The following is an 18,453-nucleotide window of genomic DNA, read 5'->3' as shown; positions in this document are numbered from 1 at the left end:
ACCCTTTCCTCATCTCACTTTCGAGAAGAAAGCTAATAATCTTCATTTCACTAAATATCAAACTGTCTCTTTCATGAACCGCATTTCCCCAAATGTACACCTTTTTATTTTAAAAGAATTCCCCAAATCCCTGTATTTTCTGGCAGTTTTAGTCACTTAAGACTCTCCATCGACCATTTCTAACTGTGAGTTTGTCGACATTAAACATCCTTTATTTCTGCAAACTAATCTGCTTTTAATCCTTCTGACATAAAATTCAAGTCACACATTGAACAGACAGAAACAGGAGACAGAAAATCAAGGAAGATAAAAGTTGTATTGTTTGAGCTCCAGGTTTTCATCGACTTCTTCAAACTAACAAAAAGAAATATGAGCAAGTTTCAATGTACAACAAAAGAATCAAACATTTAGTTTCTGCTCCACAATCGGACCTGAAGCGCTTCATAACGTCTGAATAGAACTTTGACACAATTATTCAAGCATTGAAACACAGTCAGATGTCATTAAAAGCCAGAACGTATTAACATAAGTCTAATTAACGGCATTAAATTGCACGACTTTTGAGTATTTCTAATCTGATCGTTGTCATTTGGATGAATTCTAAACGTTTTTAAAAAAGTCTTTCTACATTTCTACTCCTCCGGGTCGTCATGCTCCACCTAAAGCAACCACACCGTGTCAGACTTTCACTATTTCTAAGCACAGAGCTGAAGAAATGGTTTTCTAATTCTTCCCAACTACTGGTTCTACAACACTGTACAAACATTAACATCTGACCAAAAGAAGAAGAAGAAGCTCAGAGGAAGAGCAGCACATATTCCAGTTAGCGCTGAAATGACCTGGATGCCTTTTTTTTTTTTATTCTAAAGGAGATAAAAACAATAAATTACTGAGCTATAAAAACCACGTATTTCAAAATGAGCTCAATAGGTTTCAACACGTACAATCGTGACAGTGAGCCAGCTCACCACGCCGTCCAACCACAACAAACGTCCACAGAGGAGCTGAAGCTGATCCGAGTAAGGCATCGAGACGTTAGTACAAAAAATAAAACTGTGACTCTGCTAGCAAACAGTTTGTACAAAGGCTGACTCAGCAACATCTTCTTCTACAAAACTACAAAAAAAGTGTTTTTTTATGGTGAAGGGCGATGCATCAGAGACGTCGTTTCTCTCTGCAATAAAAAAAGACTTCGGATCTGTTTTGGGCTGAAACAGGAAACGAGTGGATGAAGAGGCTGAAGGCTTCTCTTCATCGTCGCCTCACATTCTGGGAAGAGTTTCTCAAAGATGCAAATCACATGCGGAGTGAGTGAGAGACGTGTTTTATAAAATCAAATGAAGCCGTTTTCTCTGTGGAAGGTGACGCTGTGAAGGTACATTTGATCCGATTTTTACTTTTGAAGTATTTAGTTGAAGTAACTACAGAATACTTTTCATTTGAATTTGATCCGATAGCAATCGATGTGCACTGGAAACCACATTCATCTGGTTTGCACAAATTAAAAACAGAATAGGAAAATGTCCACAGACACCAGATCCTACACTTCCCATGATGCAGCTCAATAGTAACTTTCTTGCAGATACTTGAGAGATTATCTGTGAATGATAATGAACTCATTAAAACTCATGTTTGTGACTATGTACGGATCATTTTTGAAGCCATGCCGATGTTTGCTCGCTGCTGTGATTCTGAATAATTATCTCCACTTAACTTCTACAACTAAACGATCCGACGGCCTCGCGTGAAAACATGTTCACGAGATTTTGCTCCTTGAAAACATTTAGAAACTTTTTATCTTTGTATCTTTAAATTTGACGAATTAGAAAACTTGAACTGGTGTTGGTTAGAAACGTATGTTAAAGCAATTATTGCTTTTGATAAATAATGTGACTGATGAAGGTTCTGGTCAGCTCTCACTAACCCGGACCTCTACAGAACACGTAATGTAGCAAAAACCGACACATAATCGATACATCGGTGCTCGTTTCAGGAAACGTCCGGAGTCTGCGTTTCCTCCGACGCGTCGCTCGAGTCCTGGTTCAGGTTCCGGTTGGTGGGCAGAGCCGAGGCCTGCTCCAGCAGCTGGACCAGGTAGCTGTCCTCGGCCCGCTCCGCTGCAGTAACACTCTCGGACGGGCCCGAGGCCGGCGAGGCCGGCGAGGCCCGCTGGACTACGTGAGCCGAAAGGGTCCCGCGGGAGGTTCGGTCGGCGTCGGCGGTGTCCGCTTCGCACCCGGGGGGCCGGTAAGGCGGAGGCCCCGTCAGAGGGGAGCCGTCGGGGGTGAGCGGAGCCCGGCTGTGGATGATAATCGGGTCCGGGGAAGGCAGAGGGGCCTCCGCCTCCTCGGCGTCCAGGTCCCGGGGGTCCTTGGAGGGGCTCTGGTCTGGGGATATGGAGTCAAACGTGTGGGAGATGATGTGGAGGCTCAGTCCGGCTCTGGCCGACGACTGCTTCCCTCTGGAGGACCGGACCGGACTCGACAGAACCGGCAGCTCCTGACCCAGAGGCTTACGAGGCAACTCATCGGGCTTCCCTGAGAACAAAAAACATCAAATGTTAAACGTCTTAAAAATGAGGCGCACAGCGCTAAGCAGCCATGGACTGCTGTGTGTACCTGGAGGAGGAAGGTCCAGCTTCATCTTCCTCAGTTCAGTCATGGAGGCCTGAAGCTGCTCGACGATCACGTCGTCGCTGTAGAAGAAAGTCTGAGCGATCCGCTCCTGCAGGAACTCTCTGAGATCCTCCAGAGACATCTTCAGCAGACGCTCTGCGCACACACACACACACACACACACACACACACACACACACACACACACACACACACACACACACACACACACACACACACACACACACACACACACAAAGTTCAAGTCAAAGTCACACAAACAGTCTGCAGTGTGACTTATACCAGGAGGCAACCTCCGGTTCTGAAGAGTGAAGTCAAAGGTTCATGTGTTAAAGCTGCATTCTCTCTAGTGTCCACCAGGGGGCGACTCCTCTGGTTGTATAGAAGTCTATGAGAAAATGACTCTACTTCTCTCTTGATTTATTACCTCAGTAAACATTGTAAACATGAGTTTATGGTCTCAATCTCTAGTTTCAAGTCTTCTTCAATACAGCATGATGTTCATTTAGTAAATGATGGTCCATTTAGAGTCAAACAGACCATAAAGCAGGGGATGCTTTAGGGGCGGGGCTACACGGTGATTGACAGGTCTCTACCAGAGACGTATATACGGCGTCTCTACGTCGCTCCTCCTCAGTCCAGATATGGTCACTTCCTGTTCACGTTTAGTTTCAGCCTACTCGGCGGTTCTTACTCTTGTGTATCTTCAGGATGGCGTAGGACATGGCGGTGAGGAACCTCTCCCCCTCCAGGATGAAGATGTCCCACAGGCGAAGGGTCAGCGTGAACGGCGTCTGCAGAAACACAACAGGTCGCCGTTAAATCGCCCGTGACTCTTCCAGAATGTGTTGCGTGAGTTTCTAGCAGCTCTCCTCCTGGAACTTTCCAGGAGGTTTTGCTTTTCTTTTTTTTTTGGTTTCCTTCCCAAAACCTCAGAGGCCCTCTGAGGTCCCTCAAGAGCTCAGCGGGACGGAGAAGCGCTGACAGCGGCCCGATCCTGCCAGACCACCAGCACCACAGGATTGTGGGCTTCATGGAGGAGACTAATAGCAGTTTAGCTTTAACAGCTCTTATAATGCTCATGTCCCAGAGCTCACATATCACCAGCTTTTATGCCGAAATCATGTGAAATTACCCGTAAAAAAGGCAATCCGGCACATTCCTTTGAGTCATTATCGGTACGAACGTGTCGTGTTCTGAGGATCCCAGAGATCACACGTCAATCAAATCTTTGTCAATCTTTGTTTAAAACACCTTTTCTGAACATGTTTTGTTTAAATATGCAAATGAGGCATTATCTAACGGTAACTTTTTGGTGAATTTAGAAGAAATCTACAGACGTAAACAGACAAAGCAGTAAAATAAAGAAGACGAGTTATGGTGACAGAACGCAGCATCAACACGCACGGCTGGGATGTGCGTCTGCTAGCGATTAGCATCAGCGATTTACAGGATCATTTAAAAAGGGGAACGGTTTAGTGCAACATCTTGAGCTGAATTCATTAAAACCACTACTGAACACACATATACGTTGGTTATTTAGTGAGGCTAATCGTTCAGCATTGTTATCTCCACATAGTGAATGAAGTCGACAGGCTTTTAGTCCAGTTGTTCCTTTAAATGTGACGTCATCGTGCTGCTAACTGGAGGTGACACGCAGAGCGAGTGGCTGAAGAGGGAAACACATCCATCAAGCCGGTTCCTCACCCTGTCAATGAAGCACTGCAGGAACCATTTAGTGCAGTAAATCCCTGCAGACATCTGCTCTCTGTCCTGCAGAGAGAGAGAGACTGTCAGTGAATCACATTAACTATGTCACCGCAAATCTCAGTTCTTGCAGCGTTGTTGTTCCTCACGCTCTGCTTCATGAAACACTTCTCACCAGATGTTTCTTCAGCTTGGGGATGAGTTTGGAAATAATCTGATCGTGATGGAGCTGGAATCTCTGAAGTTTGGGGAACCCGGGAACAAAGAATCCTTCAGAATAAAAGACAGCAGAGAGGCACTTCTTAATCCCACTCCACACGCTCCACTTCATCTCAAAAACTCACGCAGGAGGCAGATCTCCTGACGTCTCACCGTGCATGCCGTGTTTCTGATCGGTCAGCAGCTGCGACAGCGCCCAGAAGGCGTCTTCCTCGTTCATGTACATCAGCAGCAGGGCGGCGATCTGACTCATCCCCTGGCAGTAGCTCACCTCCTGCAAGCAACGAGAGGACAAAAAAAACAAAAGACAAATCGCATTTTCACCGCTGCCGTGCTTTTTTTTACTCCCGATTGAGCCGACTGCCAACATTTTCACAGCAAAAGCTCCGTTTCTGTTTCTGTTGTAATGAATTATCTCTGCATGCTGAGCAAATCCCTGAACCACCCAGACTGCAACCTGTAGGAAGTCAAAGCTTCACGTGTTAAAGCTGCATTCTCTCTAGTGTCCACCAGGGGGCGACTCCTCTGGTTGTATAGAAGTCTATGAGAAAATGACTCTACTTCTCTCTTGATTTATTACCTCAGTAAACATTGTAAACATGAGTTTATGGTCTCAATCTCTAGTTTCAAGTCTTCTTCAATACAGCATGATGTTCATTTAGTAAATGATGGTCCATTTAGAGTCAAACAGACCATAAAGCAGGGGATGCTTTAGAAGGGTATGCCCTTAGAAGTTGGGGAGGTTCCGGTTCTCTTGCAGAGAAGGAACCATTACACCTCAGAGGGCTTCTCTGTTGAACCTGCCGGCTACTGAGCAGCTCCAGTGGAGGCGTTTGGGGTTCAGAGGCCCCCGATGAGGGAGGGGAAGATCTATCCTGCCGGTCCGGGGATTGAACCTACGACCTTCCGGTCACAAGCTGACTTGCCTCTGCCCTGCTCAGCTTTCTAAACTAAAAGGTTTTGAGAGTCTGAACTGAACTGAACAACATCTACAGAATAAGCCACGAGTGGAACACAAGCATATACGAAGTCTGTAGATCTGGATCAGTTAAATCCACTTAAACTGGTATTTTAGTGTTTTTTTTAGGAGAAACGGCTACTTACTGTGTTGTAGACTGAATATGCAGAGAGAACATGGAAAAGAGACTGCTGCCTGTAGAGAGGAAGACAAACGGAGAAAGAGTCACGTGACTTATTCACAGATGTGACTTTTACTGCGCACGATAGTCGCTATGAGCGGACAAAACAATCTGCAAAACGATTAAATGTGAATGAATGAATGTGAATAGTTCCAGACACGGTGAGAGACGGGAGGTCTCACTCTGCTCCGTTTAAACCGGACCGAGTTTCAAACAAAGGAGAAGAGAAACACAGCGAGACGAGGACACGGAGAACAGAAACACAAAGAGGACACGAAACAAAGAAAGAGAACAGAGAAAATAAAACACAGAACACAGAACCCCTCAGAACACAGAACCGGAGAGGAACCGCTCTGCAGCTCTCCGTCACTATATAAATAACTTTAAATGTTGAAACATTCTGCTGCCCCAGACTTTCCACTGCGGCTCCTGAAACAGGCCTGTGGTCCATTAAACCGTCAGTGACATCACTCTGTGACGGGATCGGGTTCCACACACACAGAACCCGACGCCGTCCAGAACACGGCGGGTCCACCTCTCTCACACCCGGCCTCAGGTTCACACCGAGGTCGCAGAACGTCGACTAAAAGTATTCAAAACACCCGACCGGCGTCTTTTGAACTTGAAACCTCACTGTTGACAAAGCAGTTGAGGATGAAATGAGAAAAACGTTCTTCAGTAACGAGACTCACTTGACTCCGAAGCGATCCATGAACATGATGTGGTTTCGAAAGGTTCTGTTGATGTCCAGGTCGATCTGTTTGATCTCGGACGAGTACAGTCGGGCCTGATCCTTCATTCTCTGAGCGGCAACAAACAGAGACACAGAACGGTTCTTGTGACTGAGCGAAGAGGATCGGACAGAAGATTAAATGTGACAGAAATAACAGCCATCAGAAATGCAAAAGAAATATTTAGTTTTTAATTATGAAGATGTGATATAACCTAAAAGGAACCCTGGCTGGATAGCTCGCTGGTCTTTGGTTCTTTAACTGTCAAATGAAGTCTGCTGTTTGCTGTTGACTCTGAATCTTGCTAGCATAACGTTAGCTGTCTGGCTAACGTTATGCTAGTCGTTTCCATTGCATAAGACACTTGTGCGATGACTGTTCCAGGTATCAGCGAACCTTCAGGGTCAGATCAACGCTCTTTATTCCTTTCTTTGGCAAGAGACCACGGTGTAGTCGCGATAACGTTCATTATCAGGAACCGTCCCACGCACACCGTCTAGCTACGAGTCGCGTCTCCTCCAGTGTTTGTTATGCATGCAGAGCATTCTCTGTATTTGTGGCTTTCTTCAGGCTGGATGAATTGGCGTTAAGAGAACACACACACACACACACACACACCTCATATTTGCCCTCGTTCTCCTTCTTCGCCCTCTCCACGTCCAGCATCAGAGCCCAGGCCCGGCCTCGGAGCTGCAGCGGGATGCCCTTGTACACCCGCTTCACCATCTGACGGCAGAGAGCAGGAAGGTTTACATAAACACTGGATGAATAAAACAAAAAAAAAAGGCCAGAAGGTTTAAGAGAGATGACGGTGCGGAGTGTGAGTCACCGGAAAGTTTTACCGCCTACGACCGTATTCACAGGAGGCAACCTCTCTCAGCAGGTTTGTGTGTGTTAGAAGTCAACTTAAAAGCTCGGAACATACCCACATTTCTGAGTGCTGCTACTCTGATGGATGAAAATGTTCAAAAGAAAGCTATTCAGCGAATAGCGTTGCTACGTGTCTCTTTCTTTGAGCAGGATGTTTATGAGGTAAACCCCGGGCGAGTGAAGTCAACGCTTCATGTGTTAAAGCTGCAGAAAGCTGCTTGATTTATTCCCTCAGTAAACATTGTAAACATGAGTTCATGGTCTCAGTCTCTAGTTTCAAGTCCTCTTCAATCGTCACCCACTGGTTTGTGGACGTTTTGAAGCCTGGAGTTTGACGACTTCGCCGTCGCCATCTTGGATCACGGCTGTCGCAATGTTGTTGTTTTTTTTGCAACCAGTGAACAGGAAGTGACCATATTTGGACAGAGGAGGAGTGACAGAGGAACCTTCAGACTCACATGGAAACCAGCGCCCTCTTCACATACATGTCAACGATTGTGTGAAGTTGAAATGGTCCGTTTGGTCCGTTCGGTCCGTTACTCACCCGGTCACTGTTCTTGTATTTGTCCCACTTCTTGGCCATCTTCAGCCACTTCTCGGCCCTCTCCACCTCCAGCTGCTTCCTCTGTGAGGGAGACAGGAGAACATCGGTTGAACCCTTTGTTACTACTTTAGCTGACAGCATTTTTCAGGACTTCCTTCTTTTACCTTTTCCTCATGTGCGGTCGGGGCTGGCAGCTCGTCCTCACTGATAAAAAAAAATAAAAGACACAAAATGATCAGCGATCAACCGCAGAAGCAAACAGACGTCTCCAGCGTGGAGAGAGAGGACGGCACGACTCACTGCATGAAGCCGAAGCGGTCGATGACTTTGTAGATACTGTAGTCGGCATCTTCCCACGGGTCGACCTCCACCCCGCCCTGCCTCCCCTGCAGACAAACATACTGATACAGTAAGCATGAATATAATATGTTGTATTCAAATGAACTTTCCACTGAACACCAATGAGAATCAGAGCCTCGTGGTGGTTTGCCTCCGCCGACCAGTCAAGCTTCCATCGCTTCATCATTTTATTCTGTGAGACATTTGTGTGGAATTGTCATAATTAGCATATTCATTCTTGAGTTATGGCCAAAAGAACGTGTTTTGTGAGGTCACAGCGACCTTTGACGAACAAAATCTAATTAGTTCATAAAGAGTTTGCGCCGAATTTGAAGAAATTCCCTCCGGGTGTTCCTGAGATATCATGTTCACGAGAACGCCACAGCGGAAAATATATTGAAATGAATGACATCCGCCTTGAAAATGACATATTTGAGTTATTCTCTTCAGCTCGGAGTAGTTTACCTGATAACATGCCGTTGAGGCTGAAGAGCCTCGCTTATGGGAACGTCTAACACGACTAAAAGTCGATGGATAACAAATTAACAACTGTGTTGTTTGTATAACTAAAATGTAAAGGACTTCTTGATGGTGGCGCCAGAGAAAAGGACAGAACACAGACGAAGAGCAACGCCAAAGTTAGTCGTGGCAAAAACAGTGAAATTACAGCTTCCAGGTCCAGTTAAATCAGGTAAATCAACACTTGAACAGCTCTTATTTAAATCATTGGGTCCTAAAAGTTGCAGTTTCTGACCAGCAGGGGGCGACTCCTCTGGTTGTATAGAAGTCTATGAGAAAACGACTCTACTTCACACCTGATTTATTACCTCAGCAAACATTGTAAACATGAGTATATTGTCAAAATATCTGAGTCACAGAAGTGACCATCTCTGGACTGAGGAGGAGTGACGTAGAGACGCCGTATACGTCTCTGGTAGAGACCTGTCAATCACTGTGTAGCCCCGCCCCTAAAGCATACCCTGCTTTATGGTCTGTGTGACTCTAAATGGACCATCATTTACTAAATGAACATCATGCTGTATTGAAGAAGACTTGAAACTAGAGATTGAGACCATAAACTCATGTTTACAATGTTTACTGAGGTAATAAATCAAGAGAGAAGTAGAGTCATTTTCTCATAGACTTCTATACAACCAGAGGAGTCGCCCCCTGGTGGACACTAGAGAGAATGCAGCTTCAAGGCACTTTGATGTTGTCTCCTGGGTGTATTTTGTGGGTCAATCGCGCATTACATGTAAAATTTGATATTTTTCTGCATTATTTTTCTACTCGTGACACAAATGCATTTGCATGCACATGAACTTTCATTGCATTCACACATATTCACGCACAGTCTGACACCGGTTAGAGTGCACATGCACACACCAACTCTAACATGTGAAAGTGTTCTTAAAGCAGTGACAGATCTGCACTAAAAAAGGTTCAAACACAAACATCTGTAATCAGTCAAACTGTAGCAGCGAGCAGAACTCTGCAGGAAAACCGTCCGACCCAAACACGTCGGCTCAGAATCTGCATTGAGCAGCACGACGTTTAAGAGCGATGATGTTTGTCTCACGGAAAATCCATCGAGGCTACAATCTGGTCCCCGTGTTGACACAACAGAGAGGGGAGCTAATCCTCCGACAGCCGACCGGAGAGGCTCCTCTCGCCGCTCTGCTGCGTGTCTGGAAGGCAGCCAATCAGTGAAGGGGGGGTGGGGGGGGGGCAGAAACAAGGCTCGGCTTCTTCGCGGTGGAGTCGGAGCTCTGAGTCCTGGGAGTGATGTCATGAAAGTGAGAGGGCTAAAAATACTTCCTCACTGACGGCGGTCTGGAGTGGAGCGACTCAGAGAGAGTTTTTAAAAACAGACGTGTGAGGAACCGTGAGGTTCTGCAGGTCTACAGAGAGCAGGATCCTCTCTGTAGACCTGCAGCATCTGGATCATCAACACATCCCAGCTGCTGTACCGGTTCTGTCTGTATGACACATCATGTATGTGTATTACAATCATGGTACACACACAAGTAAATACACATAGATTTACCGCATTCTAAGAATTTGGAGCAATCAAGTAAAGTGACATGTGGACGGAAGGATCGAACCCCTACTCTGGTTAAAGAACAACCACCGTATAGAAGACCTGAACCTTTACCCAGAGTTCTCCTGTGATAAACAGTGTTGATCTCTCTCACTGAGCTCCAGGAACCAGACACAGAAATCAGGATGACCGGGACTCCAGCCAGTCTACAGAGCTAAATTTAACTTCTAGTTGCCAACGTCTCCATCCCCCCACCACGTTAACCCCCCTGCAGAGCTCATCCAGGCTCTTATTTTGAAATCTGATAACGTTTTGTTTCCGTCGTGCACAATGAGCCGAACACTAACGATGACCGTCCTCACCGCTTATCCTCGTCATCTTCACACGAGCAGCGTTTATGTTACCGCCCGTCTGTCTTCATGTGCATCTTCAACATTAAAACTCACGACGTCTTCTGGGAATCAACCACTTTAGTATTTCATTTGTGAGACAACCGAATATATGAATAAACTAATCAAACGTTTAGAGACGACCTGATCACGATTGAAGATGATCCAAACAGACGGTTTTTGTCATTTTGTTTTGTTTCATCAGCTGGTTTACTAGACTCCAGATTATTATCATCAACAAGTTCTAAATGTTCTCCTTTCATTTTGTTACAGTCATTTGTTGTTATTGGCATAAAAACACACAATTCAAATAAATAAGGAAATAAAATATACGAATCTCATCATTATTATATTTATTGCTGTATAATAACGTGTTTAGATCTCGGGTTAAGACGTTAAACGGCTCATAATTCATCTCTAATATCTATTTTATGTGCAGGACTGTCTCAGGACGATAATAACGTTGAGTTATTTCATCCGTTCATTTCACACAGGCCGACATGTGATGATTGGACAATGATTGGATGAGCTGCCTGCCTGTATTCTGCCCGTTGTTTAGGTTCATAATGATCATTTGATGTCTTCGGAGTGAGACCTGAGGGTCCGTGTTGAAGACTCTGAGACGCTCTTTAGATTTAATGCTGTTAGAGAGAGTTGGCAGCACTGTTGTTGGGTTGTTGGGTTGTTGGGTTGTTGGGTTGTTCGGTTGGATCGTTTTTTAAATAGACGACATTACCAACCCGAGCTCTAACGCTGATCTCCTGATCGCACTTTTACTGAATATCGTCCGATGACGATCAGCAGTAAAACCTCAGTTCATGCTGTGACGGTCAAACTGTGTAACTAAAAAACAGCCAAGAGGTGGAAAGTGTCCCCAGATCTCAAAATGGCATCTCAACCAGAGTTCCAGTATCTTTGGGTCTTCATCAGGATTTGGAGAAAGAGAACATTGGAGCAGTTTGTGGCTAAAATCTAGAAACAGGCAGATGTGTCTGATTATTCGTTGACAGTAAAACTCACTACTTGAGTTTTGGTTATTGACCAAGTTTTAGTTTTGTTAGTTTCAGTTTCAGTCAGATTATCATCACATCAAACCACAAAACCTATAATTACACAAACGTGTTATTAATGCACTTCAGCAGCGTACTCACGTACTCACATCCACCCACGTGTGCAGCACACACACACACACACACACACACACACACACACACACACACACACACACACACACACTTCTGAATGTACGCTCTGGTGCGTCTCAGAGTGAGAACTCTTCCTCCTACAGAACAACAACACATCACAGGAGAAGATGTAGAAACATGTTTCATAAATCATCCTGTTAAACACTGATGACCGAGGAAACGTGATGACGTCTGCTGACTAGCGCTGGATTAGCAGACATGTTTACAGATCAATACTACACGATATCATTAAAGATAAATATCACGATCGATACGTTTTAATCCATCCCGACCAAATAAAAGACAGAAACTCACCGTAGCATATCTCAGGATGATATCAGCGCGTTCCTCTGCTATTAGAGTCTCAATGTCTTTCTTCATGTCAATATCTGCAGAGAGAGGAAGATCTACATGAGCCGCAGACAAACAACAACAACAACAACAACAACAACAACAACTGAAGATGACTCGGAGAAACAGAGGAACAGCTGATGGACGTGGGCGACTGTTGGCCTCCGAACCAGCAGGACGAGCAGCGCTGTGAGGCTCGTAATGACTTCATCGCAGAGAGAGAACAAAACTAGAGCGGTTTGTGTGACGCATTTCTATTATCTTCATTAAAACACACTTAAAGGAGCAGTGCGTACGATTTAGTGGCATCTCGAGGTGAAGATACGGATCACAAGGAACTGAACGTCCTTCAGCTCAATCCTCCTTTTCCCAGCGTGTCGAGTTCTACTTTCAGGTAACTTTTAAAACGTCAAAGACTCTCTGGAGCCACTGTTTGGTTTGTCCCTTCGGGGCTACCGTAGAAACATGGCGGCGCAAAATGGCAGACTTACCTCCCGCTCCCCAGCATGAGCCCTACATACCTGCATATGGAAGGGCTCATGCTAAGCTAACGATAAAAACGATTCTCAGTTACCGGTGATTAGACAATAATGAAAACATAGTTATTAATATCATGCTACATGTCTGCTAATACATCAGCCAACATGTCACAAACTGTCCCTTTAAGAGATATTAGCATAAAACACAGTTGCAGAGAAACCAAAAATGGAAATTTAGCATTTTTTTACAATAAAAAAAAGCAGCATGTCAACAGTGTTTGTCAGGTTTGAAGTGAATCTACAGAAGAGTTTTCATTGGGAACTTTCTCCGGTAGTTTAATGAACAGCGAAGTCGTTTACCTCCAGATAGTGATCGACGGTACAAACCACAGACTCTGTGAAGCAGTTGGTGCTGGATTCAGAGGTCCGGCAGCGGGTTCTGAGTTCTGAGTGGGCTGCGTTCTGCAGGTTTGTCCATTATTAGACGTCCGGTGACGGGTAACATGAGAGCGCTGTACTGCAGAGCTGTGTCTGCAGCAGTAATATCATACGAGACCCCCAACACCAAGACTACACCCCCACCTGTGAGAGGAAAACCAGATCGGTGTCGTCAGAGACCTCTAAAGACTCGTCTGTGCTTCAGTTAGTGATTCCCCAAAAAAACACATCGCCAATCGTACGATGCAGAAGAATTAACGTTGGTTCATGATATCATCACAATAATCTGGGTCACTGTTTTAAAACATTGCACTCAGCCGGAGGGTTTCTGCTAAATCATCTCCAAACAAAGCAGCGAGGGTTCTAATCCTGCTTCATCTTCATCCTCCGTGCGGATCAGCACCCGGGACGGGACCCCGGGTGCTGATCTGAACACGCAAACCCATCGGGATTAGGAATATCTTCAAAGCGGGGATTACGCAACGGACGTCTGTTGTTCCCGAAGCAGGAACACAGAGGAACAAAGAGCTGTGAGGTTCCTTTCTAATCCGGATGGTCTGTTTTCCAAAAGCCCGGCAGCTTTGTGCAGCAGCAGCGTGGTCTCATGAAGACGTTCAGACACAACAAACCTTCACACAGCGATCGTCAACGACAGACGATCTGATGCAGGAAAGTTTGTCCCAGTCCTGGAATTAAAGCGCCTACAAACTGTGAGATTAAAAGAATCTAACAAGTTCTCAGTCACACTCGGTGTCACACTGACCACGTTCACATGCACCAAGTATGCAGGTTTTATCCCAGAGGTGGAGGACAGCTTCTCCAAAAGATATTTGTTCATATCCAGAAACCTGTTGATCTCCAAGTCCTTCATGATGTTTCTCCTTCTGTTCTTCTGGACATGCATCATATATATATATATATATGTGTGTGTAGTGAATGAGCTGTGTACATGTCCAAAGAACGATCCTACAACCTGAACAATATCAACATATTGTTTACAGAGACGTTCGGTCACCGGTTTTGTCCCAGACTGAGTGTCTGAATGTGGGTTAACCGAGGTGAATAATTCAGCGAGGAGGAGGAAGATGGAGGTCCTGTCTGGAGATGACACCGTTAACGCGAAGCTTCAGTCTGCTGCTGACTGACGTCACAGAGTGATGGTTCATCTGATGCTTATTGAGATAAACGTCAATCACAAGTTCCCAGAACATTCAACATCTAAAGAGATTCAGTTCATGGAGTTTCTGCTTCATGATGATTTAAATGTTTAATGAACGGTCCCGTTTGTTGTAGATTCATTATCTTTACAGAAAGTCAAATACTTTATCTTCATCCAGACCGATTAAAGCTTGATGAGCTTCAGAGTCACTTTCATCACACAGGTTAGTGGCATCAGTCTAGAGACGCAACAGAGTCCTCTTAGTCTGAGGCGAATAAAAACACTTTTATGATCTCATATCTTCACACAGACACTTGAGATTCTACCAAGACTGTATTTAAAGTCTGTCAGCTGAGATTTAATGCTCCGTAAACCCGTTAAAAACGGTACAAAGTGAACTCCGGCAGTGATTCAGATCAGCTGCAGAGGTTCACGTAGAAAAGGTCGAGAGCTTTAAATATGAGCCGTCATCTGAAGCTCATGTGGTCGGCGCTCTAAATCACAGAGGAGCTCTGGACGGAGTCCCGGTGAGGAGGGTGGAGGCCCAGACCGGGGGAGGACTGGACGGACAGAGTGTCCTCTGGTTTGGGTCTCAGGTACCGAGGACAGGAAACGTCCCTGAAGCTACGCCGCAGACAGCAGACGTGGACGTCAGAGGAGGTTCCTTCACTATGAATTCAAGCTGTTAAAGTTTAAAAAACTAAAAAAAGAGAGTTTGGCTGCTCAGACGCTGCAGATACTTTTAGTTTAACAAGTTAAACCAGCTGAGATTGATTAGAAGTCACGCTCAATGAAAGCGTTCGATGTTGTCTTTAAAGGACTATTAACTGAACGTCATGACATCATCAGTAACCGAGCTCCGTCAGTGTTTGGGTTCAATTCAAAGCAGATTCATTTTAGTTTAGAGGGTTGGTTTCATATTTATTATTATTATTATTATCTCAACAAGATCTTCCTCATCGTCAGTGTTTTGGTTCATTTTGTAAAAAGAAAAAAAAACAAGTTTAATGAAATCTTAAAAAGTAAAACACCAGAGTGTGGTTTACATCGTTCTGTGTCAGCTGAAAGCTCCTTCATCACTTCAAGTGTTCACTTTGTCACTTGACTCGGACTCGTTCTGATCAGTCTCGACTAAAACCACAGATTACAGCAGAACGTTTAAGAGAATTATAAAAACATTTACAAGAACCTGAAAGACTTGAGACTTGTCTGAGTGGCATTCATCACACCAGATGTGGAAAGACTTCAGGACGCACTCGTCCTCCCACACCACCAACATCCAGAACACATTTCACCACCATGACGACATCATTCATATCCTCCAGAGAGCTGAAACCATCAGTCGCTCACGATTCTCTGGTTCCAGTGATTCAAATGTGAATATTTATTGGTTTTCATGGTCTTCCATAATAATAATAATAATAATAACAATAATAATAATAATGAACTGGATATCTTTGAAGACGTCCCCTTAGTCTTTGTGATGATTTGTGGGGATGAATGTGAAGATCAAATAAAGAAGTCGAGCTGCACTTGTCAATAACAACATAAGAGGTTTGCTGAAGCAACGCTCAGTCATCACAAACTGCAGCGACAGAAAGCTAACCGCTAACCGCTAACCAAAGGTCCGTCTACCGGAGCTGCACCGGCTCTCCCGGCGGTGAAGTCGCCTCCCGGCGCCGGTGAGGACGAATCAATAAATCAACTCGTTTTCTCATTTCTGCCATTTTGGATTTAATCCAATAAACAAACTATCAAACACACAGAAGGCTTATTTTAAATCACAGGGGCGAGAGAGAGACCTTGAGGGGTTGAGACAGAGTCAAGACCAAGACCAAGACCAGGACCAGGACCAGGACCAAGACCTAGACCAAGACCAAGACCAAGACCAATACCAGGACCAGGACCAGGACCTAGACCAAGACCAAGACCAATACCAGGACCAGGACCAGGACCAAGACCTAGACCAAGACCAAGACCAAGACCAAAACCAAGGCAGGGCAAGACCAAGTAAAGACCAAGACTTTAAGGGGATAAGACAGAGTCAAGACCAAGACCAGGACCAGGACCAGGACCATGGCCAAGACAAGACCCGAGTCAACACCAAGACTTTAAGGGGTTGAGACCGAGTCAAGACCAAGACCAAGACCAAGACCAAGACCAAAAACCAGGACCAAGGCAGGGCAAGACCAAGTAAAGACCAAGACTTTAAGGGGTGGAGACAGAGTCAAGACAAGACCAAGACTGTGTGGGGTTGAGACCGGGTCTAGACAAAGACCAGTCCCACACTGCATGAGACACGATCAAATACGGACCCTCTGGACCGTCTCTCAGAGTCCTGCAGGTGAACTGCTGCCCCCTATGCTCCTCATTAGACCTTTACATTTGTAAACACAAGGAACAAATAATTCTATTATGATTAATTTATTAAACAATAGCTTTGATTCTATTTTGTCCAACACTTAATAATAAATAAGAAGTGAATTATTGACTGGAGCCTTTATTACATATAGTCCACTGTCACGTGTTTAAGCATTTACACGCTCAGGAAACCTGTAAAGAGTTTTATTTGCATATTTTAATAACTATATAAATGTAATGGACCGCTGCTGCTGTAAATGAAATGTTAGTTTTTAGAAACACAGTAAACAATAACTTCAGTGTGTTATTGCAGCAGCAGGCCGGAGAGCTGCCTTCACGGCTCCCACCGGCCCGGCGGTGATGACGGTACCGACCGACGGTACCGACACATCTCCCCGAGCATCGGGAGCTCATCGACACCTCAACGTGTCGCTTTGTGCTGGTGAACACACACAACGAGTCTCCGGTGGGATGAGCCGCGACACGGCGCTACCCCCCCCCCCCCCCCCCCCCCCCCCCCCCTGTTTTTATTCTAAAGAGAATAAACAAAAGCAGGAATAAACGGGGATGAACGACCGTGAGGTTACCGTGATTCTCGGGTGGTTTTCTGCGCTATCCGGACAGCAACACGGCTCCGGATCCTCTGCGCATTCTCCGGGGAAAGTGCAGCTCCAGCAGAACAAACCACCGGGCTGACAACAATAGCCTCCTCCGTCAATCCATAGGTTAGCATCAGACAGCACGCACACACACACACGATGTCTCTCACGCACACACACGCGCGCACACACACACGGAGAGTGTAGGAGACGTGCGGGCAGAGAAGCTGGATCCGATGTGAGCAGGCGCCGCAGCGTGGCACCAGTCAGCCGTATGGGAGCTGTACGATCCGGCCTTAAAGACACAGGAGCACCGGCCTCCTCCTCCTCCTCCTCCTCCTCCTCCCTCTCCTCCTCCTTTCCTCTGCCGCCATCTGCTGGAGAAACAGGTTCACACCCAAACCTGGTGCTGCTGGAAGAGCTTCACACTTTTACATTTTAAAATTAAAAAGAAATGTCAAAAATATGTCAAAAAGAAATAATTTTAAAATGTAAAAAGATGAGACACTACAGGTGAACTAATATATAGGCCGTCAGGGCCTGCAAAGCCTTCTCTGCTGGCCTAAACAGAATCACAAAGTTAGAGCTATTTTATAATTTAATATTTTTTCTTAAATACACTACATGTATCATAATTTATATAATATTTTTCCCATTATCTTATGTTCTCATAGCACAGCTACTGTGCTCCTCAGTTGCTCTGCTTCAGTGCAGCTTGTTTTAAGTAGAGCTTTGATCCAATCAGAGTTCACCTCTGTGTCTCTAGGTAGAAGAGAGGCCCCAGGCCTGCAGACTCACCAGTGAATCCATGTGCAGGTTAAGTGAATGGGGACGATATTGTTGATCGTCATAGTGTTCAACCAATCAGATCTTTAGTTTGACATGTTGGGCGTATTCTTTGACGTGTCAGAGCTGCTAGCTGGCCTACAACTACGTCAGCATTAACATGCAGCTCAGTTTGCAGCAGCAGCTCTGCAGTGAGGTGCAGCGTGAGCTGTGATTGGTCAGTGGGCGAGCACGTGACTATTGTTAAACGAAACTTACAGCAGAGGCTTAGTCGGAGTAGTAAGAGTTCAAATTGAAAGATATGGAAGAAGTTATGATATTTTTTGCATTTTGCTTGGTGTAGATTATTATTTTTTTTACCTAGCTTTGTTTTTTAACACTCAACGGCTGAAGGAGGAGAAACGGATTTGTGAGTTGGGATTTAACCGTGGGATGAAACTCTTTGTCAACAAAGAAAGGAGGATGTAATCAGCATTTGGTA

The 18,453-nt window shown here is 45.1% G+C and overlaps 1 protein-coding gene across 4 annotated transcripts; it reads right to left on the bottom strand.

Moving 5' to 3' along the window:
* Positions 1–297: 297 nt before the first annotated feature.
* Positions 298–17,366, bottom strand: LOC306716039 (USP6 N-terminal-like protein). Of its 4 annotated transcripts, none has more exons than XM_079186580.1 (14): positions 17,175–17,366; positions 12,115–12,188; positions 8,147–8,232; positions 8,011–8,050; positions 7,847–7,927; positions 7,051–7,158; positions 6,394–6,503; positions 5,667–5,715; positions 4,716–4,836; positions 4,519–4,613; positions 4,344–4,409; positions 3,331–3,430; positions 2,619–2,771; positions 298–2,537 (listed from the first exon to the last, which is right to left on the bottom strand). In XM_079186580.1, exons 2-14 carry the CDS (start codon positions 12,178–12,180, stop codon positions 1,990–1,992), a joined length of 1,623 nt encoding a protein of 540 aa, XP_079042706.1. In that variant the 5' UTR covers positions 12,181–12,188; positions 17,175–17,366; the 3' UTR covers positions 298–1,989. The 4 variants fall into 4 exon arrangements, with proteins under 4 accessions (XP_079042706.1, XP_079042705.1, XP_079042707.1 ...); XM_079186579.1 differs by lacking the exon at positions 17,175–17,366 and adding an exon at positions 12,990–13,153; XM_079186581.1 differs by lacking the exon at positions 17,175–17,366 and adding an exon at positions 11,852–11,897 and having other exon boundaries at positions 12,115–12,189.
* Between the last annotated feature and the right edge of the window lie 1,087 nt (positions 17,367–18,453).

The sequence above is a fragment of the Pholis gunnellus genome (genome assembly GCF_910591455.1).
Source record: "Pholis gunnellus genome assembly, chromosome: 1".
Taxonomy (NCBI): domain Eukaryota; kingdom Metazoa; phylum Chordata; class Actinopteri; order Perciformes; family Pholidae; genus Pholis; species Pholis gunnellus.
The sequence above is the reverse complement of the archived record's forward strand: the minus strand, read 5'-3'. Positions and strand labels throughout refer to the sequence as shown.

Excerpts from the sequence above, each read along its gene's own strand:
- LOC306716039 (XM_079186578.1), bottom strand. The coding sequence starts at position 11,953 with ATGATTTATGAAACATGTTTCTACATCTTCTCCTGTGATGTGTTGTTG. Across the intron at positions 7,159-7,846 it reads AATACAAGAACAGTGACCGG|ATGGTGAAGCGGGTGTACAA; the intron begins GTGAGTAACGGA and ends CTCTGCCGTCAG. Across the intron at positions 2,772-3,330 it reads CATCCTGAAGATACACAAGA|AGCGTCTGCTGAAGATGTCT; the intron begins GTAAGAACCGCC and ends GTGTGTGCGCAG.